The 25139-nt window shown below is 41.3% G+C and overlaps 1 protein-coding gene across 9 annotated transcripts in view; it reads left to right on the top strand.

Moving 5' to 3' along the window:
• The window catches only part of PCNX2 (pecanex 2), a 155243-nt gene continuing 130104 nt past the window's right edge, over window positions 1-25139 (top strand). For 4 of the 9 annotated variants that reach the window (XR_008576269.1, XM_054819348.1, XM_054819350.1 and 1 more), the window contains exons 1-8: window positions 1-458; window positions 6700-6905; window positions 9528-9645; window positions 11947-11983; window positions 12803-14086; window positions 22718-22865; window positions 23034-23179; window positions 24378-24471. Coding sequence is in view for 8 of the 9 variants with exons in the window: in XM_054819348.1 (XP_054675323.1) it covers window positions 201-458; window positions 6700-6905; window positions 9528-9645; window positions 11947-11983; window positions 12803-14086; window positions 22718-22865; window positions 23034-23179; window positions 24378-24471 (2291 nt within the window). In the remaining variant the exon portion in view is untranslated. Of the gene's footprint in view, window positions 459-5382; window positions 5513-6699; window positions 6906-9527; window positions 9646-11074; window positions 11177-11946; window positions 11984-12802; window positions 14087-22717; window positions 22866-23033; window positions 23180-24377; window positions 24472-25139 lie in introns of those variants that run through there. The other 5 variants (XM_054819343.1, XM_054819345.1, XM_054819342.1 and 2 more) reach the window with 3 other exon arrangements.

Here is a 25139-nt window from a genome sequence, read left to right as displayed (position 1 = left end):
CCGGCCCCTCTCCGCCCCGCGGCCTCCGTGCGCCGCCGTCCGCTACCAACAGCTGAGCGCGGCCTCCCGGCCCGGCAGTGGGGCAGTGCCCCCCGCACCGCACCGAGGACGAGCGGGGCGCTGTGCCCGGGGAAGGGGGGAGGCGGCCCGGCCCGTGGCGGCGCCCTCCCGGCGGCGGCGCTCGGGGTGGGGCGGACGGGATGCTCGGCGTCGCGGGGCACCATGGGAGAATCCGCGGGCGCCCGGCATGGCGGCGGCGGCGGGCGGCTGAGGGGCGGCGGCGGCGGTGGCGGCGGGGGGCGGCCATGGTGTCGCCGGCGGCGCGGCTGGTGGGGCAGGGCGTGTGGGCGGCGCTGACCGGGGGCTGGTACCACGACCCGGAGCAGAGCGCCTTCACCAACAGCTGCCACCTCTATCTGTGGCTCTTCCTGCTGACGCTGCCCATGGCCCTGCACCTGGTGAGACCCGGCTCGGGGCGCGGAGGGGGGCGGCGGGGCTGAGCGGGGACGGGGGGGGGGCCGCCGCCGCGGACCCCAGCCTGGAGGCAGCAGCGGCAAGGGCGTGAGAGCACCGGAGAATAAACTGACCGGTGGGGAGGGGGGATGTTAAAAAAAAAAAAAAAAAAAAAGGCATATTGGGGGTTGCATGAAGATTTTGTGTCTAAAGGTTAAGAGGGTAGGTACGCCGGGCGCGTTAGTCTGAGGCCGGCCCTCTTAGCCCTGCCGAAGGCGTCGGGTCGGGGTGCAGTGCTGGCCTCTGCAAATGCTGAGTGACCGCGGGGATGCGTGTTCACAACATCTCTTTTAGAGATTCCACACCCCCCCCCCCCCCAAGTCTGCTCTAGTCTTACCTGCTGAGAAGGGTAAATAAATGGAAAAATCCAAATATCACGTAATTAATATGCCTTGCTGAATGTCATTGGTGAGTCACATGGCTTTTTGTGACATGTGGCTCTATTTGTGCAGAAATTTAAACATGGCACATAATTTTAATAACTTGAATTTGTTTGCCAGACTCTAAAATTATTTTCCTTGAAAACTTGAAACTTTTGGTTTATTTTTGTGTGTGTTCCTACTGTATGAGAAAAGCTTAAAAGTATAGTTTGCTGGATCATTGCATCTATTCATTGGTTCTTCAGTGATTGTAACTTAATATTGCTTCCATTGGAAACAATTTCCAACCCTTTGGTTCTCACAGTGACTCAACTAAATTCTTAACTAAGTTCTGCAGAAATTTTTTTTGTTGTTGGATAAAATTTCTAGATAGGTCTCTTCACCCTACATGCTCAGATACCGGCCTGATTTTTCCAAAGCAAAGACCATTCATGAATCTCTCTGCAATCCTGGCGAAAACAAAATCTTGTAATTTTAAAAATCAGTTGGTATACTGTATCTTGTTGTATGGATTGCAGTGAATTCCTCTAAGCGTGGCTCATGGAGTTAATGAACTAAGGTAACAATATGCTTTCTTCTGAGAGATAGGGTCTCTTTCCTATGCAAACCAGCAAGAGCCTTACATTGTAGGATTGACTGTCAAAGTGGTACGTGTGATTAAAAAGAAGAAAAAAGGTAAAAGTTAACTTTTTTCCAGTTGATGTAAGTTGTTCTAAATATGTATCTGAAAGAACATGTATTTCCTTGTGGGAAACTTCTGAACTAATAGCATGGAAGAAGGCATGCAGAGTTACACAAAAGAACACTAGATACAAAGATTGTAGGTCAGACCTAAGATAAAAAAAGACATTATTTATTATGAAGAGGAGAAAACCTAACTTCCCTACTGAACTCTCTCGGGTTTCATCTTTGCCTATCTAGATGGACTTGCTTTTTCTGCAGACTGGCTGACTTTCTGATGAATCATCTGGTTAAATGCAGGACTTGGGTTCTTGAGCTAATGTATTGCTATGGGAATTCTTTATCCTTGATAAGAATAATGCATTTATTATGCTGGCTGCTTGAGAGTAATGATGTCCTTAAGTATTTGTTTTCTTGCTTTTAAGTGGTTGGGCTTTGTAAACTTTGTGCAAGAGAGAGATTCTTGCCACTTAGAAACTTGAACCTGCTTTTTAACTAAAGGTTTTCTTTGAGGAATTTTATTTATAATACTATATTCAGTAATATTTGGGGTGATATTTATGTTACACACTTGACACCAATAGTTTTGGATTCAGCTAAAGCAGTCACTGACACTTCTTGAAATGGCAAAGTCAAAACAAATCGGAGTACTACTTTTTAAAATTTTCCTTTGCTGGGATAATCTTAACCACACTTTTGTCCAAGGCAGAAAGTTGCTCTGAAACAGTTTGGTTTGAATGAAATGGCAAAACTCATCCAGCTTTCTTCACGCTGGCAAAAATCATCCAGATTTTTCACACTGGCTCAGCAGAGACGTGCTGACTGTAGCATTGGGAAGCTTATACTGTCAAGTTGTTTCTGTCATGTGGATTGAGGATTTCATTCTCTAGCTTTGTCAGCGTAGCTTGCTTTGGTACTAATGGCTCTGTTATTAGCTTCCTCACCCCTGAAAATGCAGATCTGTGGTTCCGTCTCTTCCTTTTCTTTCTCATTTATCCTTTGTAGTAGTAAATATGCAATTAAAAATGTACATTGGATATTATTTGGAGCATCATTGCTGTTAAAATCAACTTCCAAAATTGTAATAAGATCTCTTCTAACTTTGGCATGTCAACTCCCAGAATAGATTAAAGATTAAAGTTGTTTTATTCCACCAAACAGTCCAGGGTTCCCAGGTGTTTTGTGCATGAAAATAGTGGTAATTGTTATACAAAGCCACTGGGCTGAGTTCAGCCCCAGTGACAGAGATATACAACTTTAGAAATGCTTGTACTGTAGTTTATTTTACAATCCACAAGAGAATGTGCATCCATGTTTCAGTGAGTCCCCAGAATGGCTTAGAGAGTGTTTCTTCTGCCTTTTGTTGGACAGGAACCCTTGAACTTAGAGGGTTATTACTTCTTGTGTATTAGATCTTCAAATCATGCTGTGATAGGAGAAGTACAACATGGCAGTATAAGGGTGTGGGCACATAAATTACTCAGAGGTAAACTGTAATAAAACTTGCAGTGTGTCAGCTGCTTCCGGTCCCATTAGCCACATTTTACTCCACTTTATTTCTCTGTAAAAGTAAGGATATGTGTATACATCCACAAAAGAGAGGTAAGCTACTCTATATTTACTGTATGTATTGTGTGGTAGGATGCATACTTGCAACTGAATGTACATGCCCGGCAATTTATTTGCTACCTGTTTTCCCATGTTTTATACTGTGTGATGGGCATCTCTTAGTTATTAATTCAGGTAAATTAACATCAAAATATTTATCTTTGCCTCCAATATTATATTTCCCACTCACACCTCTGCAAGCCTGATGGTAGTGGCTGACTGCATATTTATTTGGTAGTTCCCACATTTGTGTTCCGGAGCACACCAAGACAGGGAGGCCTGTCTTGCTTTAGATGCCTCAGGTGGGATACATCCCAGTCTAATCAACTTTAATCATTCAGTCCAATCTACAAGGTGTGGTGTTCTGTTCAAAGGTTACACACCTTTATATTAGGAAGTAAATACCTTAGTCACCTCTGCTTTTGTGCTACTTGAATAGTATTAGTAGAGATGTGAAGAAGAATTTGGCCGTTCCTCTGGGAGCAGTCTCTGGGTGGGCAGAAGCCCCAAGCCAAGGCTCTGCCTGCATGGGCAGGTCACCTCCGTTGCATTTGCAGTAGTAAGTCAGGCCATGTTTGGAACATGCCAGCCTGCATTTCTGCCTTGGGACCCCCTGCTGTTCTGGTGTGGGGTATAACAATGGAAGCTACTGGAAAACAAAAAGTACATTATGGTAGAATTTTTAATTGGGCAAGAGCAAAGAATGCTAGAGCTACAGCTTCCACAGAAACCTGTGGGATGTTGCAAAGCCTGCTTTCTAATGAATTTGTATTTGTGGATTTTTTTTTTTTCCCTAGCTTCTAATATGTCAGCTCAGTTGAAGCTTTTCCTGTCACTGGGGTGGCCTTCAAAGGGTCAGAGAGCTGTGTGGGTTCCTCTCATTAACACAGGAGGTGTGCTGCTGTGACCTTGTCCCAGTGGGGTGTATTCTCTCAAAGTTAGTTGAAAGTAGCCAAAGAATTAAAAAGTTATTCAGCTGAGGGGATGGAGAAAGATGACGAATGCGCAGCCACATGGTGTGATTATAAAACCTCGTTTCCAGAGGAAACCAGGCTAATTATAACTATAGTGCATCAAAAGTGAACCTATAGTACAATTCCTCAGTGGTCTATAACTTAATTCCTCCTTAGCTCAAGCAGATTTGATAGCTTTCACCTATCCGTACCTGGGAACGCTAACTGCAGTCATACGACACTTGTACCCTTATCCTAGAGGCCTGATTCGGAAAAATCAAGGGCTTTCCATTCTCAGCTTCATCTTTCTCCTAGTTCCTCGTGTGGGCAGGGAGCAAGCTACCGCCTCATACTACTTTGCTTCCCTGAAGCTTCAGAATATTAAGGATGCGCTGGCATTATTATACATAGGCTGGCTTGGGACTGTGAGCGTGCATGAGCACGTACGTGGGGGGGAAGCGCTGTGCATCTCGGGCAGATGGGCAGGGAGACCGGGGGCAGCTCGGGGCGCAGCTCCGGTAGGTCTGGTCACCAGGCAGGGAGGAGGACGTGCAGTGCTCAGCACTTGCTAACACTGGCCCTCTTTTCCATGTGGAAATCTAGGAGCTTCCTTTGATTCTCTCTTGTAGCGTGCTCTATGCATGCATAGACTGCACTACTGGAAGTCTATTTTTGTTGTGTCCTCTTGACATTATTCATGTAATATTTATTAAGCTTTATGAATGTCACCTATAGAGTGATGTTCTTCTTTTCTGGTGGCTCTTTCCGAGCTGTTATTTAATAATGAGCTGTCGGCCTGTGCTTTTTAGTGTACAGCCGAAGAGATTCCTTGGAAAGTGAACAAATGTCTCTTTTAATCAGTGCAGATAATTGGCTATTGTTCTTTATGAAACAAAACAATTTTTAACTTGTGTTTTGCAAACACGTTAGTCATAAAATACAAATTTTTCAACCTTATCCACCAAAACTCATACCTTGAGAGTATGGCCTTGCAAACTGATCCTCTTTCTGGCTCGGATTCGCGAAATAACTGAAGGGTATGCTTAGTTTCGGTATATACATAGTACCATGAAGTACTCTTGACAGACTAAGCCTCAACTTGTAGAAAGTAATGCCTTTCTTATAAGGGATCATTAGTAGTCTCTTCATTCTAAATAGCTTCTCTGCTTTTATGCAATAGATTCTTTGTATATGAATCAGAATAGTCATAAAAAGGATTTACCTGAAAATTTTCACATGTACATCTTGAAGGTATGAAGTCTCACTAAGCCAAAAGCAGCAGCAGCAGAATAGCAACTCGCTTGTAATAACACAGAAATGATTCAACATACTCATTTCAACATCAAGATAAATGCAGTGACTTGTTTTAGAGATGAAGTAAGTGTGCCTTGTTCCCTTCACCTGTGTGGTCAGTGTGGTTTATTTATGAATCTGAAAAGATTTCTACTGTCTTACATCCAAATGCTCCTTGACCTGCAATGTTGATACTTAAAATGACAGATTTAGGCCCAAAGTAAAGATCATACTTCAAAATTAACTTCAGTAGGATTTTAGCAAATCCTGAGCATTGAAAATCTTCTTTCTTTTTTTCCTTTTTTTCCTGCTACAAATTGTGCAGGGATATAGTAATGCTCTGTTTAAAAACAAAAACCTGAGAAGAGTTTAAACTCATTGTGTGACTGCAACTGTGTGATAACAATACATAAGGGCATTCCATGACTATAATGATAAAGGCTTTGGCCCTTCAATTATAACGGTGAATGTCCATTGCTATGGTTTGCCCTTTACAGTAAGGAAGTATTTACATATAAAAATGTTGATAGTATGTCATGTCTGTGAAAGAACTTTATAGACTATAGTTAAACTGTAATTAATTTTAATGACTAATAAATATGGTGCTCATGACAGATGAACAAACAGATCACAGACAGCTGCAAATTAACAATTATGAACTTTAGAAAAATAATTCAAAGAGGCTGCCTCTCCAAATGCATTTTATTAATTTGTTTTGACTAGTCCTGATCAATTATTTAAAATTCTTCAGTGGTAAAGAGAGTTGGGAACATGTTGTGAAGTGTTAGAAAAAGGAGATCAAACCACAGCGTTTTACTGTTAAATCATAACCGAGAAGCAGAGTAAGATGACAGAATTTTTCAAAAGTGCATTCCTGTTTGTAGATAACTAGTGTTTCATTTTGTGCCTGTATTTTTATTTAGGAAAGGCTGCAGCTGCATTATCCTGGGAATGCAGTATTTTAAGGGGATTTACAATGTTTATCAATTGTGAGATTTTACTGATTTTGTTAAGAAATAAATAATATCCACAGCTAATCAAGAGAAGAATAAATCTTGTAAAATGCTCTGAAATTTGAACAAATTTCACTTTTTTGTGAGCAGAACTCAAGTATACTGTATGAAAATGCACTACTTCTTATGGCTGCAAAACTCGGTAGTGGTACAAATAATAGACAATAAGGAACAAAGAGGTTGAAAATTACTTTAAAAGTGTTAGTAGCATCTTCTCAAAATAAACTGTTATGATTATGTCTTTATTTCTTTCTGTAGGCTTTTCCAGCAAATGCAGTTACAGTTTTTGTGTACTGCAGCTCGGTGACAGTGTTCTTCACAGTAATAAAGGTGATCAGTTACCGTCTGCACCTAATGTTTGATAAAGGTGAAGTAATTCAACACAAGATCTCAAGAAAAAATGGAAGGCAACGTAAAGATACAGAGGTCACAAAAGGAAACACGGTTCAGCCCTCAAATCGTAGGTAAGGTTTTCATTGCACGTTGCTGGTACATTCAGTGAAACAGATAAGTTTGCACCGTGGTCCTGCATAGCTGAAATGCCTGTTGACTGTAGGCAAACTCCCTACAGTTGTGTGAGGAGTGGCACTTTTAAAAACCTGCTCAGTGCTTTTATTTTCAGCGGCCGCTGCGTGCTTGTGGTGAAGCAGGCAGAGCTGCACTGGTTCAGAGGGTGGGGCAGCAGCTGGGCACCACCGAGGCAGTAAGAAGGGATCTGTCTGGGAGGTGCTAAAAGGTCCTGGAGAAAACCTGGGAGAAGTTTTCCAGGGAAGCCGTAAATGCTGTCCTCTTCCAGCTGTGCTTACTTGCTGGGAAGAGGAGAGGAAGTAGCATGTGCTCGTTGGCAAAGAAAATGCTTTAAAATCACTGCTTTGAAAGCCTGAGCTCATGTTGCCTTTGGGTGCTTACAGTAACTTCCCTCTCGGATCAAACCTAGATGTGTAAGTTGCTTTTCCCCCTTACATTTTATTATGACTGCCTATGATGCTTCTGCAGTCCTGTTTATGAGGAAAGTTAAAACCACTCTTATTTCTCACGGCGTTTGGTAGGGATTTGTAGCCTCTCTACTGAGAAGCCAAGTACTGTGTCTTTGCTGCAAATAAAGTCAATAAGGCTGCTTCCAGGTTGAGATGGTACAAAAAGTAAAAATAGTATTGGGCTAAAGACTAGTACTGACTTTTTCCAGATTCATGTATGTGTAGAATATTCCACTGTAAACTTTTCAGAATAAATGGAGATCTCTCTTGCTGGTTTTTCAAGTTTGAGTCATACAAACAACTGAAGCTGGCAGGCAGCTTCCAGTGTTCCCAAGCGTTATGGCAGATGTGAAAAATGCTGAAACAAGGTGCATCCAATAGTGACAGCAGCACAGAAATGTCCAAGCAAATATCAAACTTAGTAGGTTTGTTACAGCTACCGTTCAGGCTTCAACAGAGAGCTCTGTATAAAAGAATTTACTTTGGGTATTTTCTTAGTGCATTTGCAGTCGCTACTGCTAGCTCTGTGCAAGCTAAGTAGTATCACAATTGTTTGTGTACCTTCGTGCTACTGCTTTTCTGTGTCTTGACACATCCAGGTCTGTGCTACGCTCCTGGCAGTGACATTGCTGGGAGTGTCAAGGTCTGCCTGCATCGAGGCTCTTCTGAGAAATGCCTCATATATGTGTCACTAACCATACCAGGCTTTTATTTTAGATTCGGCGATGCCTTTCAGGCTCTACTCCTCTTTAGCTCTCGCCAGCTCACAAAGCTATTTCCTATTTACACATGTCTGATACAGTAATTCAGGAGGCTCATCAATTGTTCTAGCCTGGTTGAAATTTAAACAGAACCTTGGTGTTTTCCTGTTCACTGGCTAATGATATGAATGCAAACTTTCATCATCCTGCCTTTGTGTTGGCTAAGAAGTAGAGGTAGAATCACTTAAAACTTACATGTTAAATCACATAACTATTCCTCCTAGGAGGTCCTAGGCACAACAATCCATTATTTAGTACTTGATCAGAAAATAAAAATCTTAGTGTTTTGATGAGATAAATGACAGAAGCTTTTAAATAGGCCCTGGTAGTTGGCAGGTTGGTTGAACAAGTTTTTGAAGCCAGCTAACTACAAAAGAAACTGTGGAAAGGTGACTGAGACCTCCAAGTAAATAATTTTATAGCTTATATACAGCTGTAAGATTTTAAAAATAAGTTTTTGGTGGGGAAAAAACATCCTCACAAACAAAGAAAAGCCCAAACCCACACTTTTTGACGTTTCACTGTAGTGTTTATTTTTTTTTTCAAATAAATTTTTTTTGCGTTATACCCAAGAAAGAGAACATGTGTTGGTTCTCATTAGTAAACCTTGTCCCAAAATACTTGCTTATATCCATGGAAAAGCTAGTAGAAAATGTGTGAAGAAAGAGTTAGTGGATAGTTTAATGCATTCTCAAAGGAAGTGGTCAACAAGTTGCCTGTAACATACAAAATTAGTAATGGGTGTATGTTTGTCTTGGCTGAAACCAGAGGAACAACTTTAGTTTTGTGGTCTAATGATTATATTAATACACCTTATGTACTGTATTCCAAATAGTCGTTTGGGAGGTTCGTAAATAAACAGGCAGTTAGATAAGCAGTATGTACACAAGAGTACAGTCAAAGGATGGAAAAAGCAAAATTTGTGGAAGGAGTAGCATTTGACTGTTTTATGTCTAATGAGAAGTCCCAAACAGCCTTTTGTGCCAATAAATTGGTGTGCGCGTCAGGCAGGCTAAATGACATTATATACACGTAGGGAGTTTGAAGAGATGTTTTATTTCTCATAGCAATGCTCTACTTCCTAAGACACCAGAATCATTTTGTATCAAGGGATTTTTATTTCTTTATTTTTCACAAGTTGTCTTGGAGAGGAAGGAGATGCAAAGAGGGGTTACAGTATTTTTTAACCCTGTGCTTTTTAACACTGGAGGAGAAAAATGTGCTGTCACTTCATAGTGCTGTGCTACTTGTTCCTATTTTGTTATTATTCCTCAGCTTCTTCCCAAAACTCACAGTGATCCTCTGTGGTAAGAAGCATTGCTTTATTTTTCATTTGCTTCCTTTTCAGCAATAACACCAGGGATAATGGTGTCATTGGTGAGACCGACCAAAACGACTCTACCCAAACAATTCATGACAGTTCAAGGGTACAGGATCTACACTCGGAGAACTCACCTGGAGTAATGGTGAGTATGGCGGTATTCGGTAGTAGTGGCTTCACTCCATGCAGTACACAGCTTACCACACGGAGTTTTGCATTGCCAAGTACTGATCACTTGAAGTATAGGTCTGCCCTGAGGAGGAAGGGTTGTTCTGTGGCTCTCCTAGGTATACCGCTGCTGTCAGCCTTGTCCTAAAGGTTTGAGTTTGCAAAGCTGAAGCTGATACACGTAATTCTGCACTTCTTAGGAGGAGTCTGTCTGCTCTATGGATACCAAATAGCCTTTGTAAATCTTGCCAAGAGCAGCTAGTTTTCGTGGTTGCTTTGAAAGAAGGGAGAGGCTAATGCAATCAGAGCAGCCTCTCATTGCCTCAGAAGGGATCTCATCCTGGAGCATTAATAATTTGGTTTTGTGTAACTAGACTTATGCTTATAAAATGAACCCAACACATCTCTTGAGTATTTAAACAAAGCATAAAAAAAATTGTTAAAATCTAGGAGGTATCTACATGAGGTTAAAAATACATGTATGTGCATTCTATGCCATTGGTCATGCTTTCTAAACCAGTAGTGTATGAAGCAATGAAGGGGATGTATCTAGATGTTGCTATTAAAGAAAAAAAAAGGGAAACGCCCTTGAGAAGGTTGAAGAGTTAAGTATCCAAAAACTAAGAATGCTGTCTGTGTAATCTTAAGCTACTCCTCATGTATACTGTGATAAAATCTTTAATTATGTGATCCCATGCTATTTTTTCTACAGGACTCCTGCCTCAGTCAGTGCAGAGGATGGTTAGTGATCTCTGAATAAGTAGCTATTTGATACTTCATTCTGTCTTCATATCTCTCCACCCCACCCCGTGTTCCTATTTACTGCAAACTGTTCAAATCCTGGTCTGAATCAGAACTATTTCCTCATTTCCTGGAGTGTTTTTACCTTTTTGTAGCATCTGTATGATTCACAGATGTTAATAGTTTTCTTTTTTGAGGTAAAATATTTTTCACCTTGTTTCTGTCCTAGTCCCCAGCATTCTGGTATTTGTCCATTCTGCAAATCCATTTCTTCTTAGGATCTTGTCTGATCTTGTCTCCTACTTCCAAATATGTAGGTTGGGTCTTGTCAAACCTACTCTCCTGTTCTTGCTGCCAGGATACCACCATGAAATTTTAGGAGATAATTGTTATTTCCTCTTGTTTTTGATGCCTGTCAACCAGAAGAGAACAACATTAACTTTTCCAAATAACTTTTTTCGAGTTATGCGCTTCGGCTGTTGAATTTTGACTCTTGAACTGTTCCTCTCGAGTATTGTATTTAGTTTTGAGCTCCCCGGTGATTTACCACAGACATTGACCTGCTGATGAGAATCCAGCAGAGGCCATCAAGGGGATTAAGGAATGATGTACATGAGGAATGAGTACAGGCAGATGGGATATTTTAGCCTTTGAAAGGCTAAGATCTTTTGTAAGACTAGAAGAAGAGCTTACTGCTGTCTTCAGCTTCCTATGGAAAGATACAGTGAAGGCTGAGCACACTCTTCTCAGAGGTGCCCAGTGACAGGGTAAGAGACAGTGGCTGCAACTTGCAGCCATGGAAAACTACAATTACAACAATTGGATTTAAAGGGGTTTTGTGTGGTTTTTGGGGTGGTGTGGGGTTTTTGTTTGTGGTTGTTTGTTTTTTTTTTTCTACCAAGATGGTGGTCAAATACTGGAAGAGGTTGTCCAGAGACCTTGTGAAATCTCCATCTTTGGAGATATTCAAAGCTGTGCTGGAGATGGCCCTGAGCAACTTGCTCTAACTGTACCTGCTTTGAGTGTGTGTGTGTGGTGGAGGTGATTTGGACTAAATGACCTCCAAAGCTTCCTTGCAATCTAGGTGATTCTATGATAATTTAATGCTCTGTCCTCTAGTTTTCCATTGAGAAATTGTTACCAAATACTGGAGACCAAACTTTTCCAGCTATGTGTTTCCAAAGTACTAAAATGAAAAGAGGAACAGATTAACACATTCTATTACTTAATTATTAAAAAAAATCTGGATTAAACACTACAAAATGTTTTGGTTTTTTAAAAAAAACCTTAGATATTCCCCCCCACCAAACATCACACACAATTGCAATAATGCAATTTGGAGCATGATTGTTCTATAACCATCTCCCTCACCCACCCTTTGCATTTTGTGCGAGGTATTGTCTAAATTTCAGTGATGTTAAGCAACTTACCAATGCTGTAATTAACCTTTGATTAGATAGCTGTTGCATTGATATTTTTTTCCAACAGAATTTAATAAATGCCCATGCTAATTTTGTGTGTTTCTTTTTATTTTTAGGAGCTGCCAACACGGGAAACTATTGAAGATCTCAGAGGTATCTTAAAGGCTTTGTAAATCCCTTTAAACCTTTGTTTAATCATTGCTTGCCACAGAAAACAAGGCACAGAGGAGTCCATGGCAGGTTCTGTTGTGCCTAATATTAGGAGCTTATGGAAAAGCTCAAGAGAACAAAATATCAAGGGAATTCTAACTGACTAAGCTTTCTCAGCTGTCAGCCAAGCTGTTTAGGGTGCAGCCTTTTGGTGAGAATGCCAGTAGCTTTCCCTCTTTTGATACGGGGAGATGAAAGAGCCTTCCCCCCACATTCTTGGAAGCTCCTGCCTCTGGAAAGCATTAAACCAGGAAGCCAATGCTCAGATCGCATCTTAAACATCTTCTGACTGTAGACTCCTGTTAGGATTGTTGACCTTTAGCTCCATAGTGTATACTCTAGCACAGCTTGCTTTGCCTACAGCTTGAGATGTCTCAATACATTTCAGTTTATCTCCTTTTTGTTAAGGTCGATAGCCATATCCTATGGGACCATTTAGGAATCGTACATAGTGATGTAACAAACTTCTGCCACACTGGTTTATTCTTTCTTTCATCTCTCCCTAAGTGAGGATAATTTTGTGAAACATTTTAGGTGTGCTGCTACACCTGTCTTGACCTGGAAGGATTCCAGCTTGCTTTTATAGTATGTTACATGTAGCTAACAAAAAAGATCCTTGCTTAGGAACCGTTTTAATCAGCTAAATCATCTGTACTTCCTTTGCTGTGCTCTGGATCAGATTTTGCTAGCTAAAGATCCTACTTCAGTAATGCACAGTGTTCATGTTTTTGAGACCTAACTCCCATATGTTTTTTTTATTAGGTGTTATGATATTAGAAGACCAGTCTGCACCACCAGTTTCATCTACCTCACCCTGTATCAAAGCAGATATATTACCTGTTTCTACAGCTTCCGCTTCAGGTGCCAACACATCAGCAATAGCAACAAAACCAGCTGCTATGGAAACACTTTCTGGTAATGGAATAAATGAAAAAGGAGGGAACGGACAGCCATATAGACAGCATGGATCCCAAGATATTCTTGTGGACAGAGATGTAGCTAAAAACTTCTCCAACATTTCTTCATCACAAGGTGATATTTTAAGGACTGGAGTTTCTTCAGAGCCATGGGACAGTGAAAATTCAGTTATTTCAGACCATTTGAGTAATCCTAAAAGCTACAAAAGAGAGAAATTGCCAGATGGATCACCACAGACAGGCTTTACCAGTAACTGCCCACAGAGCAGTGCTATTGCAACCAAAGATCCCGAGCATGTGGAAGGTTCTTGCAATGCCTGTAATTCCCATGAGGACCTTGATTGCTCAGACAGTGAGACTGCTGTTGCAGTTGTGGACAACTCTCTTCCTGGAGACCAGCTGTGTGAGCCCATTAAAATTGTCATCACAATGAGTACTACACCAAACACCACCCTCAGTGACCTAGCGAGCTCTGCCCGCCTAAAGTCTGTGGGAATGGAGAGAACGAGCTCAGCCCTCGAATCTGGTATAGTTACAGCAGGTTGGCCAAGTCAGCAAACTAATGAACAGCTCAGAATCCCTGTTATCACTTTTGACTTGTCTGATGACAGCAAAGATAAGGCTTGCCTGGAAGTTAGTGAAAGAACTCCAGAAAATTTAAAGGCAGAGCTGTCGTCCAACCAGTGCTCTGGCTATGAATCGGGTGATGCAGTGAAAGAACACAGCAATCCAGCAAATACTCCTTTAGAAACTAACACTTGTTCAGGTCCAAATCGGGAGAATGCTTCTGAAAATGTGCAGACTATGGATTTGACTTCTAAGACAGACCTGCAGAACCTAGACCCGCAGTCCTGTCGAACTGGTCATGAAAAGAGGCACATGCGGGTGCTGAGTGTAGATAGTGGGACAGATGTGCTTTTAAGTAAGAATTTCATGGAGGTATCTGACAAAGAAAAGACCTTACCAACTTCTAAATCAGATCTAGAAGCTAAAGAAGGACAGGTGCCCAATGAATCTAACTTTCTAGAGTTTGTCTCCCTCTTGGAATCCATTAATACCTCAAAGATGAAGGCATCTAATCAATCCAGTGTCAAAACAGAGACGACAAAGGAAAACGGGCTTGTTGGAGGTATGATGCATGTCTTAACAACTCTTTTGGAATAAAGAAGTTGTGAGTAGTTACATTATTTATAGCAGCTTAGCCTGATATCTGCAATAGGGTAAATGCCCAGAGGAGAACAGGTTTTGCTAATAGGGCCAGGGAAGGGCTGGGCTTGGTGGGACAAGGTGATTTAATAGAAGTGTGATAGTGTCAGCTGCAGTTCTTTGAATATTTTTATTTCCTGGAAGATTTTCTTTTGGAAAACCTAATGCTAACCTCAATAGGTGTCCGGTATGTATCTAGTATTCTGTACTAGAACAGCATGCACATGGCAGGTCTGGATTGTTGGAATACCAAAAGCATCTTAAAAAATGTCTGTAGCTATAGCATTACATCTGCCCTTGCCCATCTTATCAGGAGCACGTTGAAGAGTTGTCTGTGTGTGCCTGTAAGTATGTAGAAAGCTGGAATTGTCACTGGTAATGGTTCAGCTTTCAGCTAACGTGTGTGCACATACACACATATTCCTAAACTTCCTGCACAGTTATGGGTTGGTTTATAATTAAAAAAAAAAGTAAATCATGTATTTGTTCTCAACAGGTAAGAGTTTTGATTTTTAGCTGCTTAAAAACTAAAATATTTGGGGCTTAAGGAGGAAAGTTTGGTGCTTGTTTACAATGAAAGCCCCTAGTATTTCAATGAAAAATGGTATCTCCTCTTGCACGTTCCCATTTAATCAAAAGGGCTTTTAATTAAAACAAAGATATCTCAATCATAACTTTAAAACCAATATTCAATCCAATTTATAGCTCTTATATAGAAATATCTGGTTTTAATCAGCATTCTCATTGCTGTCACCTAACTGTGTGACCCCTTTCTGTTAGGAAGGAATACTGTTTGTAGTGTCTTTAGCAGCTGTCTAGGAAAAGCTAGCAGGACTGTTCGGTGAGGATGCGAGATATGGTGCACTGAAGGCAGGTGCAGTCTCAGGGTGCTTGGCCAAGTGATCAGTGGAATCGGTTTGGAAGATCTGGGCCAAAGTGAAATAAGACAACCCATGTTTTCCCCTTCTCCAAAGTGTTTGGTTTACCTTAGAACAGCTTATTATAGCATCTAAGACAGCCTAAGAGGATACAATCTCAATACCTATTTTGCATGGAAGGTAAGAAACTTAACGGCATTGAGCAGAACAGCTTGGCCTTCCTGTTTTACGATGGTATCCCTGTCCATAGGCAGGCTCTAGGGAGTCTCTGCTTCCCCAGCTTGTTCCCACAAGAACCTCCCATTATGTGAAAAAAGCGCAGCTGACTTCAAAGTTTGTGAGCTTTTTAAAAAACAAATGTGAAGTTGTTTAAAAAAAAGTTTTATTTTCTTGATGTGTCATCTACCTGAAGATTCTGTTTACCTTTCACTCTGCCTTTCCTAACTCTTTCCTCTTATCTGTCCTATCAGTTAGTTAGACCCATATCTCATTCCATCTTTCACTTGTATCTTTTCTTCCTTCCACTTTGTATCTCTAATTCCATGCCTTCTCTTCCCCTGTTCATCCCTTCTCAGTTTAGACACTCTACATCTCTCTGGTGCACCCTCTTTATTTGCATTCCTCTTCATGCTCCTTCTCTCTCATCTTTCCCTCTGCTCTTCCTAGCAATCCACACTGTTGCTTTTCTAGCCTTTTCCACTCTCTTGAGGTCACCTAAAGCTGTTGCTTCCCCACAACTTGCATTCACTTCTCCTGTACTTACCCTCCTCTCAATTACCCAGTCAAATTTTGCTCCTTCTAGGCCTGCTGTCTCTCTTCTGGTCTATCTTACCCATCTCTCCCGCATTCTCAGACTGTTTGTTCTGCAGAGCAGTTTCTGTCCTGCTCTACTGAGTTTATCAGCCTGCCCAGCTGGCTCCAGTCCACACTCCCTGGTTTCCCAAGACCTGTGTGGAGCAAGCCCTGCTTCCCACCGGAGCCTGCTGAGCTGGTCCCCTGCTGAGCCCAGAGTGTCCTGCCAGGTCCCCGGGGTGCTGGGGGTCAGGTGCAGGGTTGTCTCCCTGTGTAGCAGCACGAGGGTTGCGGCAAGTGGATTGTGGTCTTTGCTGCTCCTCAACCATAAAAAGGAGTATTTACATAAGAATTTGACTTCTGTGTGATGTGACTTAGCTGGAAAAGAGAAAAGATAAAATTTTCAGAGGTAAAGTTTGTTGTTTTTTTTTAAAAAGAAAAAGCGCAGCTAATCTGCAAAGCGCTTTCAGATGCGTACCCTCAGATAATATGAATGGGGAAGATTGCTGCATAAAAGCAAGCAATGGGTGGTCAGAATAAATCAGACTCATAGATTCCACAGTGACCGAGGAAAACCAAAACACCAACCTCAAAACTTTATTAATGTCTGTGTAGTTATTGTGCTTTAGATCTGACAAACGAAATTCTTATTGGAATCCAAGATGCTGAAGAAACAGGACTCAGCTCTTCCCTCAAACCAAGCTGTTACTTAAAGCAACCTGAACTGAATTTCCTACTTTCCTGTTTTCTTAAGTCCATATGATGGAGAACTTCACGTGAGATGATGAAGCTCAGCTGCATACGTGTATAATTAAGTGGCCCTGCTCGTTTCTGACATGGGTGCAACAAGTGTCACCGTGGGAAAGGAGCGGAGCTGGGAAGAGGGGTGCCCCGCAGGAGCAGGGATGGCAGCTGCGGCTCCTGTCGCTGCAAGGTGTCTCCTGTATGTCGGACCGGTGCTGTGGGAAAAAGGAGATTCAATCTGAACTCTTCAAGCCAGGGAGAGGTAGTTCAAAGGCAGTTATTTTTAAGAGCAAGTAGGCTTTGTTTTCTAGCCTAGTCAGAACGTGCTGTTTGTTAAAATAAATTACTGTCATTACTGGCTGTTTCCCCACAGTAAGACTGGATTTTAGGAATGAGAAAGCCTCTAATTTGTTTACAGCCTTGCAATTACAAAATAGCATCTTAGAACAGATCTGAATAAACATTATTCCCACATTAAAGTGGTGGTTAAAAAAAAAAAACTATGTGGAGGGAATACAGAGCAAGTCAAGCTATGCACCAATTGTTTTGAGAGAGGAGGTTGATTGTGTTTGTTTTTTGTTCTTTTAACCTTGCAAACCACCTAATTCGCAAAAGCTAATAATAGATGCCAAAGGAGCATGAAATGCACTGCACAGAGGTCTTTATTAGGCAATGTGAGAAACTTGGCAAATTCCTGGAAAGCTGGATATTGAGAGCTGTGGATAAGAAAGCTGCCATTTTGTGTAATTTGGAGAAGGCAGGGAAATGTGCTCATCAGAACAGTCTTGCAAGTGAATGAATGTCATGGATAGTTCTTTGTTATAGGTGCTCCCTCCATGCACTTGCGAATGGTGTGGAGACAGAAGATAGATCATCTTGACCACATAAGCCTTTGCCAGTAGACAGCTCAGTAAAATGCAATACAAGGAAATTAAAGCCTTGCTTTACACTACCAACGATGCCAGATTTAATGTGTTAAAATACAGGACATAAAAAAAAAGCTGTCTTTAAGAGTTCTTCTGTTGCTACCCAATCTCCTCTAGACAGTGAGAAAGCACTACTGACACTTGCTAAAAATTACTTTCAGGCCAGTGTCCTTTCAGTTTTAAATCAAACTTGTACTGCCCACGTAATGAAAGCCTGTTGATGGGCAGCTGCAAATTTTCTTCAGTCTTTGAGATACATAAGGAAAATTGGGTTTACTGGGCTGCTTTGGGTTCTTTTGACATGTCTGGAGCATCAGATTTATGCAGGGCAATTGCTCATGTATGTCCCCTCTGCCACAGCTGGCTTGTAATCTAGGACAGGTAATGTTATCACCCAGGGACCAAAACCTGCCATCGGGGCAGTGGGGACTGGTGTGGGAGAACTTAAACCGGGACTGCATGGCCTGAATTTAGATGTTTTGCAGACTCTTTTTAGAAAAAGTACTCATCATTCTGGGCAGTGCACAAACCACAACCTCGAGTGAGTTCTTTTGGATCCCAAGCAATTACCCTTCTCCTATAAAAAGCTAAAACATACTCCTGTGGATATTTTTAGATGCCTCAATTTTCTTTTTTCTCCCCGCATGTGAAGAAGAGGGCTATTGCTTGCTGTATAATCTTGGGGGGGAGAAGGATCTTGTGTATTGAGTGACCATCCCAAGTAACAGCAGTGGTAGGAGGTGACAGGAGGGGAGTTTGGTGGCTGGCAGGTGCACCTGGAGCGCAGAGCCCTGCTGGGTGCTGGCTCTTCTCTTGGAGCAGCTGTGTGCCATCCCTGACCCTCATGCTGGAGAGGGACCATGTGGCATTTGATGCCCCTCTTTGGATGGGGAGGAAATGGGGTGCAGAACTCGGTTCTTTAGATCTGCTCAATGTGTAAGGCTTAACGGATTCAGATTTTTAAAATTTCAGTCTTTAAATCAAAGAGGTAATAGTATGTTTAATGACAAGGCTGACACCTGTAAAGAAACTATGAGGTTATTTCAGAGGTCTGTATTCTGATGTAATTGTTAGGTATAGTGATTAGACTATTTACCCGAGACCTCAAAAACCTTGATTTTATTCCCAGCACTGCTGCTGTTCTAGGAGATTGTTTTGAGCAATTCACTTCTGTGCTTAAGTCTCCCTGTCCTGTAATATGTGTGGTAATCCTGATTAATGGATAATTCCATGTGCTGCTTCAGTGCCCACATTAAACTTTTATAGCAATTCCTGGACTGTATTGGGTTCCTTGGGTGCTCCTGTTTGGTGGGTGACCAGCTTTGATGACAGATTTTTCTTTTAATGCATTCGTGGCATAATAGGCAAATTTGGGTTGACAAAGTACATAAATTAGATGTTTCTGTTAATGCAGTCAGTGAAGAAAGAGCGGGGAATGTACACTAAAATGCTGTGTCTGATCCTTAGAATATATTCTCCAGAGAGATGAACAGGACAGTTCACAACATGTAGAGCTTTTGTTTCATGCCAGGTACTAACAAGAGCATAGAGCGATTTCAAATCGCTCTATCTCTGTGGCTGAATGGGCAAGAAATATATTTTCAAGTAAAACTTTCTATTTTGGAGCATACTTGTGGACAGAAGTAGATTCTGCAGCGGAGCAATTAATGAACAGAAGAGACTTAGGCTTAATTAGCTTAACTCTGCTTGACCAGATTTCAAAGCAGATGGCATTTGAAATTATGACAACAGTGACATTTTAACTTACAGGCATGAGTTGTGGAGATTGGGATAGGGAGGGGCAAGTAAAAGATGAGGAAAAAAGTCTGGGAGACTCTGGAGAGAGGGCACGAAATAGTAAAAATATTTTGGAGAAAGGTTACAGAGCAATAAAATTTCATTCTAATTACTTAATAATAAGGCAACTTTAGAGTTGAGATAACCAACTGTCAGTGTGTCGTGTTTACTATACGTACAAAGACTGCTCCATTTCAACTGTAAAACTGTTTTCAGCTGCCTCCTGGTGTAGACCAAAGGCTTGTCTACAAAGATCGTTTGGGATACCTAAAATCTGTTCCACAAATGAAAAAGTTACATGGCAGAGGAAATTTTTCGTAGTGTAACTGCATTTAAATAAGGAGCTTATTCATCAGTGTTGGTATGCTTTATTCATAAGTACTGTTACGATGCTGTTACAACTCTTTAGTGCAGATAGAGCTTAAAAATGTTTACAGGAAGTATCTTATTCCCGTATAGGACATATAAGAAATGTTTATATTGTAAGGTTTTCACCAGGATAACTAAGGGATGTATCTTGTCCTCAACCAAAATACGAAAATGGTGTACAGACTGAAACTTAGTGGTTTGTGCAGGACACTTCTGAACCACCCGTCCCCAAGCCTGACTTAGCCACGAATCTTGATGGTTACGCCTTATATGTCTGAGTCATGTGGTGTATAATTTCTGGATAAATTATGAAGTTATTTGCAGAGCCTTGGTCTGAGCTTGGGGCTTCCGCGAGCCCAGCCATGTGCACGCCAGAAACGTGCGGAGTGGTGGCTCAGGGTAAGTGACTCTGGTAGGAGACCACAGGGAAGGTGCAGGTACACTGCCACGTTGTGCTTTTTACTCTTCTCTTGCTCTTGAAGTGGGTTTTTCCTAGTAACTTGAGCCTTGCCAGCACAATTCCCATGCAAGGAGCTTTTGGTGATGTAGAGCCAATTACGTACCCTGGCAGAACACTCCTAGTCTAGACACCTCTATCTCCATTTAAATACTGAAGGTGTAAGTCACTCGGGAGAAGATGAGTAATAATCATGAAAAAAAGTCACAAACCCATCATGGCCCATCTCTGCAGTGCTGGAAGTACTGATCACTGTGGTGTTGTCTGATTGGCATATAAAGCCTGTAAGAAGCAGTACTGTTTATGGTTTTATTATTATGACTCTACCACTGCAGGGAAAAGAAGTCTGCAAGGCTTGTGGTTTGGAGTGGAAAAGAGTGAGGCATTTTATAAAACCACTAGATAATCAAATTTAAAAATCATTTTAATTGTTCCAGCCCTACAGACAGTTTTGGGCAATATGGGACCAATTAGATTATTAAAACCACAATTTCTGATCTCTATCAATTATTCTTACAGCTTGAACAGTGCAAGCCTTTAGGAAGGTGATTTCAGTTTAGGTGTCTATGGGTCCTGAGTACACCACCACCTCCCTCAGGTACAGTTACATCATTAAAGGGATGCTTCAGTAATGCCACAGTTAAATAAGACAGAAGTTTCTGCTTAAAATGGAGTTTAAATCCTTAATTAGGAAAGGAAAAAAAAGTGTTGTCTCCTCCCCTCCCCCCCCTTTTTTTTCCCTCTAAATAGAAGAAAGTAGATCCAGAAGATGTATTGTATCTGTTTGCGCATGGAGACAAAATTAAAAAGATTTCCCTAAACCAAAATTATGCTTATTGTATCTATTGTACAAGAAATGAGGATCCTTGGTTGTTGAGTGCTACAGAAAGAGCAGGAGGGTCAGAACATCGTCAGTGTTGTAGTGAGATTTTTTTTTTTTTCCCCCCTTGTGGAAGCTGAAGGAGCGCTGGTGTTCCAAACAAGAGTTAGACAGTGTCTCTATCTCTACTGCCCATTCGCTCCCACCGGTAGCCCGGCTGGTGAGCGTCTGGGGCGCCAGTGAGATTCTTCAGGCTTGGTGCTGCTTGTTGTGCTTCACGTTAAGGGCTGAGACCTGCTGGGACAAGATGGGATGCTACAATTAAAGTTCTTCTTATGCTTCTGGATTTTCTCCCCAAGAAGTAAGTGCGCAGTATGTGCAGTGAAAGGTGGTTATGTGTGAACGTCTGAGGCTTTAGGGTACTAGAGGGGTGTGTCCTGTGCATTGAAACTGGTCTAGAGATGTCTTAACTCCTGAAGGTAGGTTTGTTTGTAGAAGTGATGTGTTATTAGATCAGTTGATATGGTTGGAGGAAAACAAGATAGATGATCTGAAAAGTCTGTGTATCCAAAAGCTTGTCTGCTTTTTTCAGTTACATCAGTTGGCCTAATAAAAGATACTACGTCTCTCTACAAGCCTTGCCTCTTTTTTTATCCTTAGACCATCTTAGTTATGACACCACTAGTTCTTGACTGGTGACTCTTGCAGGTAAGGATGGCGATTGTATTGGCAGGAAGTGCAGAATGGAATTTTTTGTGGGGGGAATTTCTGTGTGGGTTTTTTTTCCTTGATGGTTAGATTTCTAAGGTGTTTAAACAGTAGGTATTACAAGAAGTCTCGGTAAGTACATTTCAATACACCTTGCTTAGTGCAAGAAGCTACAGGACTCACTGCAGTATCTCCAAGCATAATGCATTTCTTAATTTTTTTTTCCATTTAAAGTGTTTGATTGTGTGACTGCACATGGTCATGATGAAATCACTGTCTTGATTGCACTTGAAAATCCTAATGGATACATTTTTTAGTTTACAGTCAAAGCACAGTTGTAAAATGTTTCCATTATTTAACATGAATGTTAGTAACTAAAAGAGAATATTACTTGAAAGTTGTACACATATATGTGATATACATGTGTAAAGAGATAATATAAATACAATTGGTATTCAGAGTAGTAGAAATTGGACAAGTCTATCACATATATTTTAAAATCTATAGCTCTGTATTTTCCAAGCACGGGAAAATCTATTGTGAAATTGTTTAGCCTTTTTGTCCTTTGTCCTGTATTAGGTGTGTGGCCGGTGGGGAAGAGGGGTTAGGCAGCTACCTGCTTTCCAGCCCAAGAGCTCTATTTCCTTTGAAGGTGCTGCTTTCCCTTTTGTGAAAGGGGAATGGGCCAGTGCTTCTGCTTTTCCGCTGTCAGGATACAGAGCTTGGGAACAAATTATGGCCCCCAGGGCAGCTGCCTCTTACCATTCTAGGTTAGCGACAGATTGCTTCCCTCTGCAACAATACGAGAGGCAAAGCAGAAATTCCCTCTTGTTGGTCCTTTGCTTCAGAAAAGCCTGTTCTTGCAGCCCCCTCAAGTCAGAGTACCTCCTTATCCAGATTTCTGTGATTGCATTCTTTTAAGTAATTTTAATGTTTTCCGTAAAACTAGTAATTGCTGCAGTGTGTTTAGCTTATCTCTTTTAGATGTTCTTGTTCAGTAGTTAGCGAAACTCTTGACACTCGTATGAGGAGAGTGGCTCCACTTCACTGCCCTGTTTTCCAGATAGCCAGACAACGGAGAGAAAAGAAGAAATGGTGGGAACAGAAAAGCACTGTGAGCAACTTCCTAAACAGGAAAGATCAGATGTACAAAGCCAAGATCGTGCTAGTACTAGTCCGGTGCTACCAGAGTCTGCCAAATTTGCAGCACTGTAAGGCCAGTTTACTTTACAATTTTGTACTTCAAAGATATGATGTAAGCTGTTTTGTTTCACTGAGTAGAAATGACATAAACTTTTAATTAACCTCTCTTTCTTTCTGTTTTATTGAGAACAAGAAAAAAGTTCCTCATAGTAGTTTTGAAACATTTTTGTGTCAAGTTACCAGGGCAACAGGCAAAGGCAGATAATCTACCGGGTAACTTCTCAGCAAGACAGTTCTGTCTTGCAAGTAATAAGTGGACCTGAGGCATCTGTGCAAGATGAGCTATCCGTGGATGCAATGCACGTGTTCATAGATGAAAATGGTGAGTTTCTGTTGTTGGAATAACTACAATGTGTGAGGAAACTTCTAAAGAAACTTTAGATGCCCTGGAAGGATATTTCTCATCTGTTACCAATTGCATGTTTTTCTGTATACGTGAAAGAACAAGGCTGAGAAATGTAAAGTCAGATCAGCCATAACTAGAGTTTTCAAAATCCAACAGCAGCCATCACAGATCTGAGGTGTACACAGTGCATGAAACTTATCTTCTGAACATTACCCTCAAAAAAAGCTGACTAGGCCAGAAGACTACTGTCTTTGCAGAAGAACGCGTGGTGCTTTCTGCCTAGTGAGGAGTTTTGCGCTGGCCTGACTGGGCAAAACGTTCCTTCTTTGTACTGTTTTGTTCTTCCACTGGCTCAGACTAAACTCTGGTAACATGGTGGCTGCTCTCATTTGAAGTTGTGGCCTGCTACCCTTTCAAGAGAATTAATGAGTGACCTAGTCTTGCCCCATGCCTGTGCTTGATGCGCCACTGCTCTGCAGCTATTCCTAGAGGCTGAAGCTGTAATATACTTGGTGGTGGTTTGAACTCCACCTGTGAGGTACTGGCCCATACCTCTGAACAGCAGCAGTCCCAAAAGCCACATTTCCCTTAAAGCTGCCTTCAAAACCAGCGTGGAATGAGTGCTCGTGGTAGCTGGGTTCGTGACTTCAGAATTGCTCTGGTTTTCTGCCAATTCCTCCTGGCCCTGCTTGCAGCCCTGCAGCTCCTCATCTGCTGCGGGGCTAAGAGCAGCAGCTGCCAGTCAGGCAGATGGCATGACCTGGCTCAATGAGCAGTGCCCCTTCGCTTTTTGCTGCGTATGCAAGGAGGGAGTAGCAGTGGCTACACATTTAGCAGAATTTTTCTCTGATTTGTACCTCCTGACCTCACCTTTGTGAACTGACAGAAAAAAATCTGATGATTTCACATTTTAAAGTGAACTTATATTGATAGATGGGCTTTGAATTTACTGTATATACCTTTTAAACTTTTACTGTAACTTCTATGTTTTGTCTCAGGCTTTCAGTTGTTCAAATGTTAATTTGCTTTCTGAAGTCTAAAATAAGCCTAGTGCACAAAGTGAAAATTATATTTATAAATATATCTGACCTAAAATGTATTTTTTCATAAACTTGGTGTGTAAAACAAATCATCATATCATTGAACTGTTCTTTTTCCTCTGTATTTTCTAAAGGGGAAATTAGATCCTGTTATTTAAAGGCTGGCTCTCAGAAGGAAGGAAATTTTCGACATCAGCTATCAAATTGTGATTGTATTTCAAATGCTCAGTAAGTAAGCCCTTATTTCTAGAAATGTTAAAAGTTTTCATTGCTAGAAGCTATGAAACTGACTGTAGCTGTGAAGGATGCATGTGAAGAGGAGTATTTGAGAATAAATGTGCTAACCTAGTCTAGAGACGACAAAGCATGCATTTTTTGTTCTGTGCTAAAATAGTGACTGCTTTAAGAACATTGATAAGGTGAAAAAGAAAACCAACTATCCAGTGTGTTCTCATTACTTTCTGTGAATAGCCAAAGTCAAGCGTGACGATTACAAATGACACTGTAAATAAAACAAAGTACAGTGGGACTGTTACCAGCTATTCTCTGAACCTTGTCTGGCTGGTTTCCCATGCCTGTTGGGTCCTTCATAGATTTTTCGTGCTGTGTCAGTATCAGCCAGTGGCACTGCTTCCTGTGGATTCTAGCAGCAGAGCCTTTCACCTTGCATGAAATCTCTAATGATACTTTACCACTCTGAAAACATATCTCAACAATTTTGTCTTTTCAAAGGTCTTTTTTGAGTGATCCACTTTAATCTCATATCCGTTACAGTGGTTTCCACTCTCCTATGTGATCTGTTGTTTGGATACCTGTAAAAAGAATTCTAACTATTCCTAAGTATTTTTATTAAATAATTTTATGTTTTTCATACTGTTACACAGCATTTGGAAAAG

The sequence above is a fragment of the Grus americana genome, chromosome 3 (genome assembly GCF_028858705.1).
Source record: "Grus americana isolate bGruAme1 chromosome 3, bGruAme1.mat, whole genome shotgun sequence".
Taxonomy (NCBI): Eukaryota; Metazoa; Chordata; class Aves; order Gruiformes; family Gruidae; genus Grus; species Grus americana.
The sequence above is the reverse complement of the archived record's forward strand: the minus strand, read 5'-3'. Positions and strand labels throughout refer to the sequence as shown.